The 19,145-nt window shown below is 40.6% G+C and overlaps 1 protein-coding gene across 1 annotated transcript in view; it reads right to left on the bottom strand.

The window, feature by feature from the left end:
• Positions 1 to 3,524: 3,524 nt before the first annotated feature.
• Positions 3,525 to 19,145, bottom strand: part of CDKL5 (cyclin dependent kinase like 5) — a 139,462-nt gene continuing 123,841 nt past the window's right edge. The window contains exons 15-17 of the mRNA XM_063392909.1: positions 18,187 to 18,289; positions 13,147 to 13,266; positions 3,525 to 11,459 (exon numbers count right to left, since the gene is read on the bottom strand). Of these exons, the coding sequence (XP_063248979.1) occupies positions 11,076 to 11,459; positions 13,147 to 13,266; positions 18,187 to 18,289 (607 nt within the window). The 3' untranslated portion in view covers positions 3,525 to 11,075. The remainder of the gene's footprint in view (positions 11,460 to 13,146; positions 13,267 to 18,186; positions 18,290 to 19,145) is intronic.

The following is a 19,145-nucleotide window of genomic DNA, read 5'->3' as shown; positions in this document are numbered from 1 at the left end:
GAAGGGAGGAGAGGCATGAAGACAGTGGCACTGAGGCAGCCCATCTGCTGCTCCTGTCCTCTCCGGATCCCTATGGACAGAGAGGTGAATGCTCGGTGTGCAGGGCAGGAGTACAGATATGACTAAAAACAAATGAGATGTGACCAAAAACATGAGAAAAGCCTTTGGATGGTTGTACAATTCATCACATTCATTTGTGAGAGCAGATGTTTCTGCCTTGTTTTATTCCTGTATGAGGAGACAAATAATAGCTTCAGGGAAATAAGCTCTTCTGGCAAGTCTGAAAGCTGTTCCACAAACCAACAGTATGCAGTCTTCAGAGATGTAGGGAAAACCAATTCCCATCTACTGAGATGATTGCTACACACCAGCACTCCCTTGCTTCCCTACCACCTCCTCATTCATGGGTAGGATTTTTGCCTATCCGCAAATTGGTCTAGGGACACATTTTCTTAGTAAGAAATTACTGTGTGGTTCTCTTAATGCTGAACAGTCAAGGCAAACTCTATTGAGAGGATCCACTGAGCTCAAGGCACTTCCTCAGCAGCCAAGCTGTGGGACCAGTATGGGATAGCAGCCTCCCTGGAGGCACTGCACATCCAGCACCAGGGAGACAAGGGCTCCCCAGCAGCCATCACAGCTAGCACTGAAAGCTGAAGCATTTCCAGGCCCTGGATGCAGTTGCCAGCATGGTAACACACAGCTCTCCCTGCCCTAAAAGCACCACAGGCAGCTGTGCTCCATGTCCTGATGGATGGGGACAGGGGAAGGAGCCTTGGTGCTGATGATTTCCTGCATGACTGAGCAGTGGAGGGGTGGCTGCAAGGAGCAGAAGGATGAACTGGGCACAGGAATATTTGTACCACTCCTTGTCTGTGACTGGTCTCTGACAAGCTCCTATGCACAGTCCAGAATTTTCCAGTTGTCTGGTTTTGGAAATGCAAGTGGCCAATGGCAAAGGCCAGAATCTCCTGGGAGATCTGGAAGAGCTGGCAGGCTTTTTGCACAGCCTGAATGGATGGACCCCACACCATTATACACCAAGGCACCACACTAAAATACGTATCTTCACATGACTGCTCCTACATAAAGACTGCAATAAAACCTTGGAGGAAGAAAATACTTTCTAGGTAGAAAGGACCTGTGCTATCACTCTTCCAGCCTCCCATCCTCAAAGAAATCACTAGACCTTTTTCTAGACTGAGATGTATGGCAATAGGTAAGATGGAACACAGTGCATTTCACAGCTCATTTGCCTCTTGCCTTGCCCTGTCTTTTGTCTGCAGTTCACCTCTCCAGCTTGTGTGGGGAAGGGACCTGCTTGTGACCTGCAACTAAATGGTTCCTGCTAAAGCAGGAGTTTCTGTTCTGATCCCTGCTATGCAGCTCGCTTGCTAATTGACCTCTAAAAATTCACTTAACCTCTGCCTCTTATATAAAGAGTGCTGAGAGGCTCAATTAATTAAGTGGTCCTAAAATGCTTTTAGAATTGTGTTAAGACTTCCACTTCTGCATAAATTCAGCATGTTGGAGTAACAGTGTGACTGAGGTCATCATGAAAGAGACAGCACCAGCTGAAGTATAATTACATAAATACAAAATCTTTTCCTCATAATCATAGAATCACAGAATGGTTTGGGTTGGAAGGAATCTTAAAGATCATTTAGCTCCTATGGGCAGGGGCATCTTCCACTAGACCAGGTTTCTCAGAGCCCCATCCAACCTGGCCTGGAACATCTCCAGGGATGGGGAGTCCACAGTTTCTCTGGGCACTCTGTCCCAGTGCCTCATCACCTTCACAGCAAAGAATTTTTTCCTAATATCTAATCTAAACCTGCCCTCCTTCAGCTTAGAGCCAATCCCCCTTGTCCTGCACTTGTGAAAGTTCCTCTCCAGCTCTATTGCAGCTTCCCTTAGGTACTGGAAGGTGCTACAAGGTCTCACCAGGGCCTTCTCTTCCAGACCCAAATCTCTCAGCCTGTTTTCATAGGAGAGGCGTGCAGCCCTGTGAACAAATTAGTGACCCTCCTCTGGACATGCTCTAATAGGTTCCCATCCTTCTTGCACTGGGAGCCCCAGACCTGGACACAGCACTCCAGGTGAAGTCTCACTAGAGCAGAGCAGAGCAGAGGGAGGGAATCCCCTCCTTCACCCTGCTGCCCACACTGCTTTCAACTCAGTCCAGGATACAAGTGGCCTTCTGGGCTGGAGGTGTACTTTGTTGTCTCCAGTTGAACTTCTCATCCAGCAGCAGCCCCAAGTCCTTCTCTTCAGAGATGCTCTTGATCTCTTCCTCCTCCAATCTGTATTTCTGCTTGTGACTTTCTCGACCCACATGCAGGATGTTGCACTTGGCTTTGTTGAAATTCATGAGATTTGCACAGGCCCAGCTCTCAAGCCTGCCCAGCTCCATCTGGGTGGGTTCCCTTCCCTCCACTGTGTCAACTGCACCACAGGGGCTGGTGAGAATGCATTCAGTCCCACTGTCCATGCTGCTGACAAAGGTGTTAGAAAATCCTGCAGGCCTTTACCTGCAGAGATAGGGAGACCGATGTAAGGCTTTGCAACTGCACGAAACACAAGGGGTTTGAAATAGGAAGTAGGACCAAGAACTGCTTTCAGCTTTATGACCTGGATTTTTAGGATGGGATGTGTAGAGAGAAGTGAGGGAACAAAGGGTGCTGAGAAGTTTGTTCCCAGTCTAAGTTACCTGATCAAAGACTGCCTCAGGCCTCCAGACCAGGAACTTTATTTGTAAGTCAATGGCCTCTTTATCTTAATAGGTACATGCAGGAATTATCTCTTTACTTCCATCCAGAGAAAAATGTCCACTCTGCCCTGCACCCATGGGGGTCTGATACTGACTGCACTGGGGATACCACATCAAGGTGCTCAACCTCTCCAAGGACATGGCTACTCCAGTTTCTGGGGCTCTGCAGGGGGTACAGAAAAGGGGCTACTAAATGAGATTGTTGGAAGAGTAAGAGCCAAGTAAGGTTTTAAGAGTAAAGTCAAGTCCCCCAGAGCACTGGGCACCTCAAGGAAATGCATTCCAACACCATTTCTGGATGGAGGTGTTAAAATGCTGGACTGCTTGTCCTGTGGAAGTTGAAGCCATTAGCTCAGGCTGGAAGTTTCCCTCTTGGGGAGGTGATGGGCACAGTTCAGAGCAGGCACTGGCAGCAGCCTGGTCTCACCAAGGCTGTGGTTGCTGCACAACCCATCAGGCAGCTGTTTTGGAGGGCTCTCACAGACTGCAAGTCCTGGCTTTCACCAAGTCTTTCTGGAGCTCAGAGGGAAAGAAGGGAGGCCCAGGAAAAGTGGTCCAAACTCCTCAGTTTGTTTCCAATTACCCCATAGAATGAGAGACTAGCAGGGAAATATTTAAAGTTCTTTTAAAGCTGCACACAGTAACAACAAAACCTCATAGCCAGGATACATTAAAAAGCAAGCCATCAAAAACTCCTATTGCTGACAGCTCAACACCTCAACATTTGCCTAGAAGCGTCTCAGTTTGCATGTGACAATGATGAAATGGCATCATGACACTTTTCCTGTGGTGAAGACTGTGGGCTGGAAACTTTCAGGGCCTTTTAATTTCTGGTAGTGCCTGCTGAGGGGCTTGGTGGGTTGGTACTGTTCAAAAGAGAGAACAGCAGAGATTCGTGCCCTGAAAGGAAGATAATCTGTCCTGCAATGAGACTAGAGGAATTAAGGGCAGAAGGTGCTTCAGAGATGTTGCCCTGTGGAAACATCCCATGGAAGCATCTTGTGGCTTGTGGACAGATACAAGGGGCCTCTCAGATGGGGGAGTCAGCCAGGACCTGGCAGGGACCCACTGGGCACAGGAGTCCTGGTTCTGGTCCGTTCCACCCATCTGAGCCAAGCTCACGATGAAGAGGAGCTCTGGAGGAGACGTGTCAGGAATAAGATCAGCTGTTGAACAATGCCAGTGTTCTAGTGCAAAATCTGCATTTTTATTAAAGACATATTTTGGAAGGCCCATTCAAAAATACATTGTGCTCAGTAAAAATTAACCATTTCCATGCTGATAATTAAGGTTACCACAGGATTTTTTTTCTCTTTTAGAATATTTACAGCAACAATAGAAATTGTACAGAAGTAAAGAATGGAATACATGCTCAAAAAAAATTTGGTAAGGTGTACCAACAACATGATACAAAGGGTTGTATACAAACACTTTACAAATGGTTTATTAACTTGCATGAAGTCATCCTTAAATATTCAACACATTTTAAAATCAATTTGTATTCCAGGATTAAAAAGGCTAACACCACAACATATTCCTTCCACAACAGAAAGCACGGTAGAGTTAAAGGTTTGTGCGCTTTAGATTTCTAGTAACTGTTAAAAAACATCAGGGAATCTTATCCATAAATTTAGAAGTTTTGAAAGCTGCCTCCCCAGCCTGTTAATCTGTACTGGCAGATAGTGAGAAAACAAAAGATTTTCCTAAATTTCATTTTTCCCTCTTTCTTCCAAATGACACAAATTTAAAATTAAACATTCCACAGTGGAGACCTAAGCAGTCCTGGAATTCCTTATCAGATTAACCGGATTTTAAAATGCCTGCATAGAATTTCCAACAAAATTATGGTTTCTGGGATGATTTTAGCTTATTGTTCCATATAACCTAAATATAAAGTTACTTCTTTCCATTAGTCCTATCCTTCAGTAGTACAAGTCTAAGATGTGCACTAGCAAAAAAAAAATAAAAACAAAAGGAAAATTGAGATTGTTCCCTATGCTTAAAGTTTTGCCTTGTAACTGAAGAGTTAAAAGCTCTGCCACTGGATTTACACGTCAGGAGTTTACACCAAGAGGAAAATTGAACAGCAGCTTCCACCTTGTGCTATGAACATGCTTTATCTTTATGCTAATGGAAAGCTCTACGACAGCAGCTACTTCACAATGCGTTTCTATGCCTGTACAATTAAGATGCCACCTTGCATTTCTCAGAACGGATCCAGAGAAACAAAGCCCTGTGAAAACAGAGACCTGGTGGAACGAGAAGCCTGGCAGGCAGCGTGTTCTGGTGGGGGCACAATGAGGTAAGGTATCTCACCCAGATGAAAATGGAAAATTAAAACGAAGGAAATCCTGAGCAAGTCTAAGGATAGCTGTTTGAGTAAAACAGCAAATAGGGTGGAGTAGTAGATAAGGCCTCTAACTCCCTGAAAATCTGCACTAGAGAAACAACAAAGAACAAGGCAACTGCAATATTTGAGAACCACAAGGGGAAGGCCAAGGGAAGACTGCAAAGCAGTGCAAAGGATGGCACTGGGATTCTAGAGGGAGAGCTGAGATGGCTTGGAGGTTTCAAAGTATTTCAGATGAAGGCCTAACAGTATTTTATTACATGGTTGCTAACAGTACCTAGAGGAAGAATCTTTTTAGATATCTCTTTAAAATTTGGAGTCAGTAATAAGCTCAGAATAAACAAACCCGACCTCAACCACATTCTGCAAGAGAGAGGAGGTAGATTGACTTGCAGAGAAGACAGGAGATGTGCAGTCATTCTTATGCTAAGACACAAATTCAGTGTTCAGGCTCTTGGGCCACGTTTCAAGAGTCACTTTTGCCCAGCTGCATATTTTGTTATGTTCTAAGAGAGCCTGAGAAACAATCTGATTTGGTGGAATGAAAGCATCCAAACATAGTGGTGCCAGTCCTCTCACACTTGGCATGCATCTTCCACTGAGCAGGTCAAACCCCAGCTTTTGCATCAAACAATCAGCTGCCCACAAGGTCACAAATCTGTATCCAAGCAGAACTCGGAACAAGCAAAATTCAGACCTACTTAATCAGATTTACCTATGCTGTCTCATGTGGTATTAAGACACTCCACTGAGAGAACAGATTACCTAACACAGCTTTTTTTTTACAATTGAAAGAGGAACTCCTATAAAATCTGCTTTGCTAATTTTAATGAAATTTGCTTTGTGACTGCAAAATGAGGAATATTCTGTTTCAGTACAACATTCAGTACAGCACAAGCCTTCACTTGCCTGATGAGCCTAAGCACTGATGCACTGATGCTGCTTGACCATTTGAAAAAGGTGCCAACATCTAAAATTTCCAAGCTTTGTTATATTAAAAGGGTTTACTCCAATCACCCCCTTTTAAAAAAAGGCCAGAAGTTAAATGGCTTTTTTCCTCCTTCACTAGAAACCCAGTTCATGAATGGTTAATATCCTGATACTCTTAGAAAGAGCTGTGTAGGGAAAGGCACCTGTTCTTAAATAGTGTCTTGATTTGAAGGTTATTCAAAAATGGTTACATAGGGCACATCACTTTTCCAACCATCTTCTGTGGCACTCCTATTTCAAATGGTGGGCTTCCTAACATGAACAACAGCCTAGATGCATGGTTTCTGATATTACCCCATTGACAGATGTAGTATGTATGTTAACTGGAATGGAAAAAATAAACATTCACTGCCACTCCACAATTTGCAGTATATCATATATGGCTATCCTTTTCATACTCTTTGTGTGAATGGGATGCAAATACTCTCCCAGCTCTACTCTGACAGTGATCAACACATACAGAATTCATTACAGGCAAGTATTTTGAAGTATGTCTCACTATCAAATCATTACAAGACAACAAAAAAATTAAACATGAATAGAATAAAACCCCCAATAGTTCTAGAGCACAGCTCCTCTTTAAAGTGGCTAGGTTTTGCCTTAGCTACCTAAATCACAACAGTGCTTTCAGAGCTGTATAGTCTGTATTCCCATAGGTTCCCTGTGTTCTTATAGGGAGATCTACAGAATTGTCCAGAATACATAGCTTTTTCTGGGTGAACCCAGGAGTCTACTCAGCTAACACCTCATCAGCTTTTGAAGAAAAAAAGAAAAGGTTGGCATGTAGCTTTTTAAAGAAGTGAGATTCATCTCCCAAGAGATCTAACTGCAATGACAAGGAAGGTGAAGAGCCTACCACAGGCCACTGCTTCCTGAAGAGTCACTCCAGCCTTGGTCCCAGAAACAAGTTGGTGTGGTAGAGAGAAAGGTGACAAGCCAAATGATGACTGAGGATGCCTCATGCACTTTGAAGTTTGAAGCCTTTCAAGATTTAATATTGATCTAAAAGAACAAGTGGTGTTTGGGGAATGTTTTAAGAGACAAATCTGGGATCACTGACTTGCTGCCAAGAACTCTGCCCAGTGCTCTCCTGGCAGCCTCTCAGAAGGGCAACAAAGCTCGGACTGCAATAAATGGAGCAAAAAGTATTCAACAGGTCAAAGGGACTGCTCTCTGTGGCCAGGTCTGTTGTAAATAGATGTTGTTCCAGGTTAATACATTTACATAGCAGTTTAAAATGACAGCTTAGACACTTACACAATTTAAGTTAGGATGAGCTTAAGGTGCTTTTTTTTTTCAATTAAAAAGAGCTCAAGAGCTATAACAAAAACATAATAGACAAGTTTAGGCAGCTTGAGTTCTACAAAATGACTACAATTAATTTCTGAAACTTAGTTTCTCTTTTATTCACATAATCAGTGATGCCGTAAGGCAAAAGATTGCCAGAGAATAAAATGCCAAAGAATAATAGGATCCTTTATACTAAATAAATCTATAGAGCATGTAGCACAGGACTCACAGACCAGTGAAAAGGAAAGCTCACACTTACAAAATAGTTTGCTCTGCAATTCTCTTCCTCTTTATTAAGTCAGAAAATCTCAGTGACTATAATAAGACTCCTTAGAAAACCTCGACAAAATTACATTAGCTGTATTCTAAATATTGGGAAGCTAGACCAAGTTAAAAATACACAATTCATCCCAGCACCAGCTGGCCGAGCTGCTGGAATTTCTTGAAGAAATTACTACATACATTCAACACAATTTATTATTCAACTGAAAGCTACTACAGTTTGTTGAATTCAAGAGGAAAATGCAGTATGAAGTAGAAACAAGTTTCAGTAAATATGGGCCACCAAATACTCAAACATTCCTTGGGTCGCCTTTGAAGATTTGCTAACTACTTTAAACAGCTATATTTACAGTCAGGGATTACCCTGATTTAACTTAATGGGTACAGAGAAAAAAAAATCCTTTTGAAACATTTTTCCTTGCTAGAAATCATAACAACCACATATAGCCTAGTATCATCATCCCCGGCATGAAGATCCAGAAGAGTCTAGACTGAACATTCCCTGTGAGACTAATACAGAATCATCTAGGCTGGAAGAAACCTTTAGGATCATCCAGTCCAACCACCAACCACCCCCGTTACCCCTAACTGTATCTCCAAGTGCCACATCCAGATGCTTCTCAAACACTTCCAGAGCCGGGGACTGCACCACGTCCCTGGACAACTTATTCCAATGCCTGAACAGCCTTTCAGTGACCTTTCCCCCCTAATATCTAATTTGAACCTCTCCTGGCACGACAGAAGGTGATTTCCTCTCATCCCTTCACTTGAGATGTGGGAGAAAAGGCTGAGCCCCACCTGGCTACACCCTCCTTTCAGGTGATTGTAGAGAACAATGAGGTCCCTCCTGAGATTCCTTTTTCCAGACTAAACACCCCCAGCTCCCTCAGCCTCTCACAAGACTTGTGCTCCAGGCCCTTCACCAGCTCTGTTGCTCTAAAAGAGACATTCAAACTGCACTGCTTAGAGCCCCACTCTCTCAGGCAGTGCTTTTGTGAGGGATTTCAGTGGCATCAGCCCTTTTCAAAGCAGGGCTCATGTAGCTGTGACCAAGCAATGAATCTAACAGAGACTGCTAAAATAAGCTGCTAAACTCTGACAGTGACAACAAGTAAATGCCACAATATCTTTCCTGGATGCCCACTGAACTTAGAAAAAAACTGAATACCCTTTCATGTCTATTGTATTTATATATGCTATATATATGATATATCAATACAGTATATATCATATATAGAGAGATATCATATCTCATATCTATCTATAGAAAAATCACATGCACATTTCTTGCAGGCAATTGACAAAGGAAGAATTCCTATTTTGTAATTTTTCAAATTTAGCAGACGTATTTTTAGTCCTGGACAAAACTGATACAACATCCTTCCATACTGTTCTTTCTGGCAACAATTTTTACAGTAGTGGTGCCGAATTTGCTGTTGTTAGAACTTTGGTATGACTCAAGAGGTACTGAACAGCATGTCCAGTTTGCATTGTTATCCAGGTTGGAAGTTCAGCTTTTACTGCCTGGCTGCTTCTTTTAACTACATCTATGGCTAAATCATCCAATTTACATTCAGGTTAATCTCTTTTTGGAAAAGACAGTGTATTTGCAAGTACAGTGTCTTACGAGGACAGCAACTAGAAAACAAACTATGCTGCAGAGTAATGAGGGAGTAGAACTAAGGTGTTTAAAAAGGAAAGATTGTATTGTTCTGACACTACAGGCCTGGCTCTCCTCTTATTGCACGAAGTTATTAGACTGGCATAACTCTTTTGACTCCTACTGGCTCACCTTTGATTTACTTTACTGGTAGCAAGAGAGGAATCAGGGTGTGTATTTGCTACGCTTGACATTCACCAAGGTAAAGGCAGTTTTAGCTATGTTGTACAGGAGACTGGAACCCAAGATCTAGCATTTTGCTGAGACTGGTAGCTGAACTGGGTATGGAAATATTTGGATAGTAAGACCTAAGGATAAATCAAGTTGCATGGCAACCTTCTCCCTCAATATCCAAATACCAGATTTGTAGCTTTAAATACATCCTGAAATATAATAAAAAGTGCAAGAGTAGTTTAAATTCTAATACAGTGTTTATCTTATTAGTTAATAGATTGCTAGAGATGTAAAATACACATATGCATAAAAGCTTATACCATGATCTGCAGTGCCATGCTATGCTTAAGTGTCAAAGTTTTGCATTTCACTTGCAATTCATGCTGTGTTTCTTTGGTTTTCACCCCTGCTATTAAGTGGAAGAGCACCTGCTTTCGCTTGTAGTCATGGGGCACTTTATCTCTTTAGAAGAAACAAAAATTTGGTACTGGGGCTCTGTGCTCTTGATGCAGAAATCCCATTAATATTACTAGGAAAGCTAAGGACACAGGGGAGAACACACCACATTTAGATTACTGTACAGTTCCGCAGTCTCTTATATTTAGCCAATACTTCCAACTAAATAGCCCATAATAAAGCTTGGAATCAAGTGTTGTCTTTTGTTTGTTACTAATAATGCCTATAATACTGGGCTCTCATAGCCAAGCAAGATCCATACTGTTACAGTCACGTTTATATCCACATTCAACTTCCTTTTATTAGAAGTATAATACTGCACTTTATATCACAAATGTATAAAAAATATGGCAGATAGTGTCATAACAATACTTTTCTTTTAAATGAGTATATTTAAAAAACAGACAGTTATTTTCCATTTATATATATATTTATATATAGAATAAAATACTCCTGATGCAATATATAAATGTTACTGTTGGTTTTTTATAGAAACTACTGTAGCTGTTGCACTGCTTCACAATGTTTCAAACAGCTCAAAATAACTTTACATTATAACATAAAAGATATGATTATAACAGTACGATATTAGGTCATCATAAATAAATATTACAAATCCTATCAAATATGGAAGTTTAAAAAACAAATTTAAGACATACAATTTAACTTTAAACCCTTAACAGGGATACACTTTTATCACATAAACCCCACTGTTTTAACTAGGCAGCAAAAAATGTAGTAAGGGCATAGGCCTAGACAATGTTTTCACCCTTATAAGTGCCAATACATACCAGAAGTTTCCTAGCTTTCAGACAGAGGTGTGCACTAAGCTGGAATGTAAATGAGAGAAAATGACAGTGCATTTTTCTCCCTGACCGGCACACTCTGCCTGGCCTCCAGTGACATTTCTGACGACGGGTACTTCACAGTTCACTCGCGTTCCCGTATAATCCCTGACTCTCCGTGGTGCCGCACGGCACAGCCCCACACGTACATATTGCACACCTTTATAAAGCTGAAAATGCGGTCTCACCATCGCCAGAACCACGCCGCTCCCCGCGCTGCTCTCCACCCACACGGTCCATCTGCTGGGGCACAATTAATTACAAGGCTGTCTCTTTGAGATCGTTCAGGTTGGGCATCCGCGAGCGGTTTGCGCGGCCGTAGGTGTGCCCGTTCTGTCCGCTCTTGGCAGGCAGCTGCTCCGAGAAGGGCGGCCCGTCGCCCACGGCCCTGTTCACGGGGGACACGTGCCAGCTGGGCTCCAGCTGGCCCGGGAGCTGCAGCGTCGGCCGGGCCTTGGGCTGCGCCTCCGGCCGCACGGTGCTGCTGCTGCTGCTGGAGCCTTGGCTCATGGGGTGGATCCGCACTTCGGGAAAAGAGGCTTTGGCTGGCTGGCTGGGTAAGGGCTGGAAGCGGGGCTCAGCGGCCACAGGATGGTTGGAGGAGAGGTGCAAGAGCTTCCGAAGAGATTTCAGCGGCTGGCTCTGAAAGACACGCAGAAACGCTCCGTCACATCAGACTGTTAGCACAGGAAAACACATAACCACACGAAGGCGATCGTACGCGGTTCTTTATTTGAGCACGCGGGACACAGGGGCATGGAATACCCAGATCTTGTGCCCAAGAATACAGAGTTGATTTGTGATTTTTATAGTTTCAAATGATACATATGTTAACTAACCTCCACCCCTAGATACTGGTTATCCTATTTCTTAGTTACTATTTTAAATCATACCTACGCTTTACCTTGAGTTATACTTGATTTGGTTAAAACAAAGCTTCTCAATTATCTCCTGGACTGGGGTCACCCTTGATTCAATTAAAACAATAGTATGAAGCTGGTTGCAGAATGCCGACATTCGTTCCAAGGCCAGGCTGCGTCAAGTTCAAGTCCTGCATCTTCTACCTTCCCCCCACCACCCGCAGTTAGCTTATACAGAAATTATTACTTTTAACTCTCCACTATCAAGACGTCCCAGAAAAAAGGGAGTCCTTTAGTCCTATCCTAAGCTGAACATCTTGGACTTTATGGACTTCTCCACTTTCAGTTTATGTTTGTTTGATATATTTCATTCCAAGCTATGACTACACACCTGAGAAAATGTCTTCTCATCACGGTCCAATCTATTAGCTACCTGAAAAGATGGAACCTTTTCTCCCTCAGAAAAAAATTTCTCCCATCAATTATTTTATCCTTGTTTCTTTTGAAAATACAGGCATAGACAATTATGTCCATCTGCCACTTCTGCTTTTAACTTAAAAACCTCAGCCACATTTTATGAGGAATAGATTTCAGAAATACAAGTTCTTGAAAATGTTGTGAACATAAATTAGGGGTTAGAGTGAGTCTTGAGTAACCATCTGCACTGAAACAAGGTCCAGAAGAACTTAGAAGTTATTTTGTTTGCGGCAGCTGGGTGATAGACAGCTCTAGTCTCCAGCAGCTTCTTTCACTGGTGAGCAGGTTGAAGGTGACACAGGATTACTGAAAATGAGTAGCAAGAGCCTGGGGAAGCCTGAGTACACAAAGTGGTATGAAAGCAGTCTCATTAAATTCCACAGCTCACAGAGCAACTTGTTTCTTCAAACACTGCAGCTGCAACAAACCCTCTTTTCCAGTCTCCAATGTGGCAACAATGGAGCATGGCACTGACTCTCCCTTCCAAATACTGCCCACTGAGCTGGTTGTAGAACTGGAGAAGAAAAAGTTGCACTAATGCAGTGCTATGCTCCAGATATGTGGCCAGCTGAAACTGCAGTCTGTGCCAAGTATCAAACTCTGCTGAGCAGGAACCAACCCTCAGGATTCACCACTCCTTACAGGGCTGACTTGAGTGGTTTTGTACTTTCAGGGCTCAGTGCTTTTGTACAGCACTGCATTGCTACCACAGATGTGCATGGAAACACTGCTTGCCTGTAATACAAAAACAACCAATATTTCAGTGGGCTCAAAGATTGACAGAGGACATTTAGTCTCTCTTTTCCTTGTCATTCATGTCCACATTTTTAAAAAATTATGCAGGACTGCAGGTACATGATTTTTTTATATCCAGTGAGCAAGGAATTAGAAAGCTGGGAAGCAATATCAAAAGCAATTCTTCTATTCACCAGAGAAAAAGCTGTCAAGATATATCAGTGATATTAATATATAGTTAATATAATGCCACTTACATGAGGCTGGATTTCTGTCATCTTCTCAGGATGCCAATCCTTCTGCCTGCTGCTCTGGTGATTGGAAGAATGAATGGCTTTCTGTAATGCCAAGAGATCCTGACCTTCAGTGTTAGGCATCTGCAACAAAACATTAAATACTGGTCTCCTAATATTTTCTTAAGAGTAGCTGTAAATAATTGCCCACAGTTAATTAAAAAACCCAAGTGAAGCCCATTATTGCAGCAGAATTGCAATGACCTCTCAATAACTGTCCCCATAGTAAGAGCAAGTGGCTGTGGACATCATGCAGATTTGCTCTACCCTTAGCCCTTAAAGCATTCACATGCTGTTAGTGTTATTTGCTGTAAGAAAGAGCAGTTAAACAAGGCCTCAAAAATAAAATTAAAACCAAAATATTGTTGAGCCTCATCTTCATTTAAAAAGCATTCCATACTGCAGTTAAGACCATGGATCAGTTCTATAAATTTGCTCCAGAGTGAAGCAGACCAAAATCCCTCTAAACTGATGTCTTGACTGACATCACAAAACCAGGAGCTTTCTCTTTCCCATCTTTCTTCTCCTCCATAAATATGCCAAACTAAAGCAAAAATTAAGAAACAGCTGAAACTTTATGGCAGAAAGGTAATTTAAAACTTACATGTAGCTTTTTATCTGATTTCAAAAATTCTAAGTAAAAAGAGGACAGTCAAAATATAATCTATTTTCAATGCAAGCTGTCTTTTGTCATGAACAATCAGGACAAACAAAAATACAACAGACACATGAGCTAAAGTTCTTTCCAGATAATCCATTGTTAGTATTTGATTTTTTAAAATTTATACATAAAGGAGTATTTTGTATAAATTTATGTATTTATGATATAGTTATAAACCAAACCAGGTTAATTTTCTTCGTGAATGAGACATAATGAGACAGTTTAAACATACATAATTTCACAACTATTTCCTTCCCTTAGTCTTACTCCCAAGGCTCATTCTCTCTGGAACAACGTATGTTACATCTTCACTATATCAAATACTAAAAAAAGGGGTTTTAGGCACAATCTGTTTCAGCAAAACTGCCAATTTTACTTAAATTTATTGAACTGGCCCAAGATACTTAACTGGCATGAAGAGGAAGTGATACCATGAAATTAAACCACATGCTGCAGTAGTCAGGAAAACAAATTTACTGGAGCATTTTACAGTGTTACTGTACTTAAAAATTAATACCATTGGTAGAGTGACTACAGGAAGTTTTTTCAAAGAAGAACTATGCTTTAAATTATTCTTTGAATTAAAAAGAGGAAAGAGGGATTTCTTGATGCTTGGATTCTCGCCGTTGGTTGAGTCTGTCTGCAATATAAGACACAAAAACTAAATGCACAGTATTTCAATTCAAGAGATCTGCCCCGTACTATGTTAACTCTTTTTCATTCTTTCTTCTTCTTTTTTTTTTTTTTTTTTTTTTTAAATTCAACAATACATGTTATCAAGCCTATAATTTCCTTTCGGAAAATACAATAATGATTGAAAAAAGCCTATGGAACAAATTCAAGGAACTCAATGCATAGAAAGCATGTAAAAAAAGATCAGCACACCTATTCTAATATACATGTTCATTAGGAATACAGAATTTGTTTATTTCAAAGGCTTTTGGAAATAAATGGTTGCTCTTGTTGACTTTACTGAGCTTTGAATTAAATCCTGTAACTCTGGCAATGATTTTTATTTTTGATAATGACCTACAGCAGTATGACATTTCTTATTTTTATATTAAAAAAATATTAAAGATACGCTAACAACAATAGGAGTTGGTTTCAGAATGAGCAGTTGATAGTTACTCTAGGGAAAATAAAGCCTTCTATTTTTAACTTGCAATAAGAGCTGAGGCTCCAAGGTGAATTATTTTAGTTCTAACATAAAGATGCCATTAGCAACTTCACGTATAGCCGCAAGTACACTGGCTGTTTATTTTAATTTCTGGAGCACAACCGAAGAGCTTACCAGTGGAAGCATGAACAGCAAACAGAACTATAAGGTACTAGAATTATAAATGGGTCTATTTCTCCCCTGCTCAGGTGCAAACAAGCATAGGGCACATATATTGTGCCTTGCCTTTTCCTGTCTATCAGAAGAAATCTTCATTTTGCAATAGAATTATTATATGACTAAATACAATGAAAAGTGCACTACCAACAGCAAAGGCTTTCAAATATCTTTCTCAGCTTCTAGATTTCATCCAAGTTAATGAAAATCACTAATTAGCATAGCTTATGTTAGGAACTTTATGGTCAGAGGACTTTCCTGTTTCAGATTCAGTAAATTAAAAAGGAACGAAAGCATTGCTAAGAGAAATGCTCACCTGCAACAGTTTTTTCCAAAGCAGGTAATTTCTTCAGACCCATAGCTTGAAATAAGTGCCAAAATCTGCAAAACTCAGGCTCCTCTGAAGATAGTGCCTACTGACACTGTGCACAACCCTCATGGATATCAAATTGTTTGGTGGCAGATGACATAAAACTGTGATTTTAATAATCCCCAAAACCTTTTGCTACATTACTCAAACAGTTCAAACGATGAAAAGGAGAATAGTAAGAACAGCTTTGCAAAAACAATATTGCAAAGAATTCCCATGACAGGCAGTAACAATTGCTACCCCACGAGGTACTGCACCTGGAGAACCCTGGGGATTCATGGGAACAAACTGCAGGAAGGAGCGTGAGGATCAACTGGGATCAATTCTGGGCTATCAGATATTTTGAGAATGACATTACTGAGATGTCTTCAACCCAGTTTCAGCTATTCTTTTACGATTCATTGATGATGATCACCAGCAAAATGAGACTTGCCAAAGGACATCAGAAGCAAATCACAGCTAGCTATTATGTGCTTCCTACCTCTGTGACAGTCCTCGGGTCTAGTTTGTTATTTCTTCTTGAAAGTCTGTGTTTGAGTAAATAACTGGAATTTCATACTTGTAGGTCTCAAAAAAACCCCTTGGGTAGCCACAAGCTGTCTATTAAGATTTTTAATAGGAATTCACAGAAAGCACTGTATGTGTAGTTGAAGAGCTAATATTACAGTGCTGTGAACAGCTTTTACTACTAACACCAAATCTGGTGCTGAATTGAAGGCAGTAATTATATTTTGTGCTGGAAGATCCTGAAGGCTGTCCCAATGTTTGTTAGGTAGATGTCTTCAACTAACAGATGAAGAAGAACAAAGAACAGTGTCTGAGCCAGACACCTGTACACACATCAGTGGTACAGTCTGTGCCTAGATACTTTACAGCTGTCCTGGTAAACAGCTGTAAACAGAAATGGAAGGAGGTTTCTCTTGCTCTGGTTTGATCCAAAACTCAAGTTGATCTCAGCAAGTTTCTAGCTGAGGGTGAAAGAGTTGAATCACTGTATTATTTCACTAATTTATTCATTTTTTTTTTTGAGAAACCAGCTTTAGTTACAGGTTTTTTTTCCCTTCTCTCTCTCTCTCTCTCTCTGTTCCACTCTACTCCTCTTCTTAAGAGTGAGAAGAAACAGGAGTAAGGATTACATATAAATGTGCCTTGGCTTGTAATCAGCAATGATTTTGGTGGCTATAGATCATGGAGCTTTGATTTAGGTGTTTTGTAAAATGCCAGATTTTGAGAGGCAACACAATCCAGTATATATTTCTATCACACAGTTCAATGTGGAGGTAGTTAATACGCCCTCTATCAGCTGAGCTATTGGAGTGTTGTCTGCCACCATGTCTGGATGGCTGGAATCATAGTACAGGACAGCAATGCAAATTAACCACCTTTTCTTTTTCTTTTTCTTTTTTTTCCTTGAACATGCATCACTGGAACCAATGGCCTTAGGTGTGTTACCCTTACATGGACACTTTGGTATCCAACAGTGCCAGAGCTATAATCTAGACAGTTAGTTCAGTTGTTTAATACAAATGATCATATTTGAACTGCACACAGGTATGAGGGTGAGCAAGTTCAGAAGCAGAGGTGGATGCCACTGCTGTAAATCCCGCCCAGAAGGAAGGTGAGGTGCAGTTCTGAGTGCTAGTTAATGCACATGTTCCACACAGTCCAAATAAATTTAAAAAATAACAAAACAACAAAAAGCAAAAGATAATCACTCCTCTCTCCCAATTTTCATCAGATCAGCCCTCCACCAACACTCAGAGTCATATCACCTTACTCTTTGACAGTAATTATTTTCATTAACAAATTCCCCTTTGCCAGGAGTAAGCATGATTTATTCAATTCTGAGAATCAAAACTCTAACTGCATTTACACTTACAGGAACATTACAGTTTTAAATGCTTTACTGTTTCCAGAGCTGTCATTTAAAAATGAGATTATGTTTAGGTTACTTCAGTTCTTAGGGATATCTTAATAATAAACTTTGTGAAATGTTCGTATACCACTACTGTCTGATAAAAGAAAGTCCTTTCTCCCTCCCAAAAACTATAACAAAATGTATGAGAGACCAAAGACTTATACTGAATTAACAAAAGCCACAATCCATTTCCTCAACAAAACACAAAACACTTAAGAATGGTTAAGACACATCATCCTTATTCCAGTCATGGAATGCAGCAAGAAGACAGAGCTGATACCAAGACACTTCCATGAAAAAAACTGGAAAGAATTCTCATTTGTAACAATCTCATTTTCTCTGTATGGGTGCCTGAAACTATTCAAGCTCTGGGGACATGCAACAATGGATTTACTGTTCTTGGAATGGTATTGCCATAGCCTCAAAAAGAATTTGTTGCAACATCTCCTTAAAACTTGCATCAAAACTGGCTCTCAAAGGGTCTGAATGCAACCAAAGGTGCACAGGGCTAGTAAGTGAAGAAATATGTGAAAGGGCAGAAAAATCAACCCTCAACAGGGGAAGAATTTGACTTTCATGTTGTGAAGAGAGAAAATAAAAGAACAAGTGTACACACACACAATCATGAATAATACAAAGGTACTGTACTAATCTACCATATTAAAATGGCATAATTCAAAATGAATAAAAGGATTCTACTATTAGAAATGCTGCATACTTACATTTTGAGATTTCTTCTTTTTCTTTTTTATTGCCCTGAAAAAACCTTGCTTTTCTTTCTCCTTGAGCTGTTCTGAGTGACTGTTAAGGTTTTCAGGACTTTTCCTAAATATGAAATAAGGTATTGTAAGAGAAATTTTATTATGGTATTACTTTGTAAATTCTGTGTAATACTGAGATCTGATGCCAAAGAATGCAAATTATTGATTAAAGTAAAAAGATACTTAATGTTTTAGCATTCATTGGTTCCAGGGTTATTACACAAATACCAGACAGACTTATTACAAGGGACAGGAGGTACACAGTGTTAGGGCAAAATGATTAGTTCAAACCAATGAATAGTTATTTAGGGAAAAGGAAAGCATGCATGTGTTCTTTTAAGCCAGAATTTAATATTCAAACCAAAATATCACACACGAGGTCTTTAAGAAAAATGGAAAGCATATCTGAGAGAACATACAAATGGTGATGAGCTATAAAAGCACAGGTCCAGTTTATCCATTGCTTGCTGGAGAACCAGGAGTTGCAAAGTTGGCCAGAGATCCACTTTCAACTGCACTTCCTGACCCTTGCTGACATGGTTCCAAATTTATCATCGGGGAAGCTGGGGATCTACTGTTGTCCATTTCAACTTAAAACCTTCAGTTAGTTTGTTATGCGTGAGTGAGACAGAGCTGCCAAAAGGAGGTGACCCAAAAATGGAACAGGTGACTTGCCTGAAGACTGAACTTCTGCCTTTTAACTCTGAACTTACACGTCTGAAGCAACTACAGCTGATAAATAACATGTTACTTTCAATATACACAATAAACAGGTATGTAAAGTGCTTATACAGTGTAAAAAGATGGTTTACAAGGACAGTGGTGAGATGTAACTGAATGCAGTTCTAGTGCCCTTTAAAATAGCTTGAAAACACAAAATGGTGCAGGAAAGCATCACAGAAATATTTTCAGAGATTTCA

This window comes from Prinia subflava, chromosome 3 (assembly GCF_021018805.1).
Source record: "Prinia subflava isolate CZ2003 ecotype Zambia chromosome 3, Cam_Psub_1.2, whole genome shotgun sequence".
NCBI lineage: Eukaryota > Metazoa > Chordata > Aves > Passeriformes > Cisticolidae > Prinia > Prinia subflava.
The sequence above is the reverse complement of the archived record's forward strand: the minus strand, read 5'-3'. Positions and strand labels throughout refer to the sequence as shown.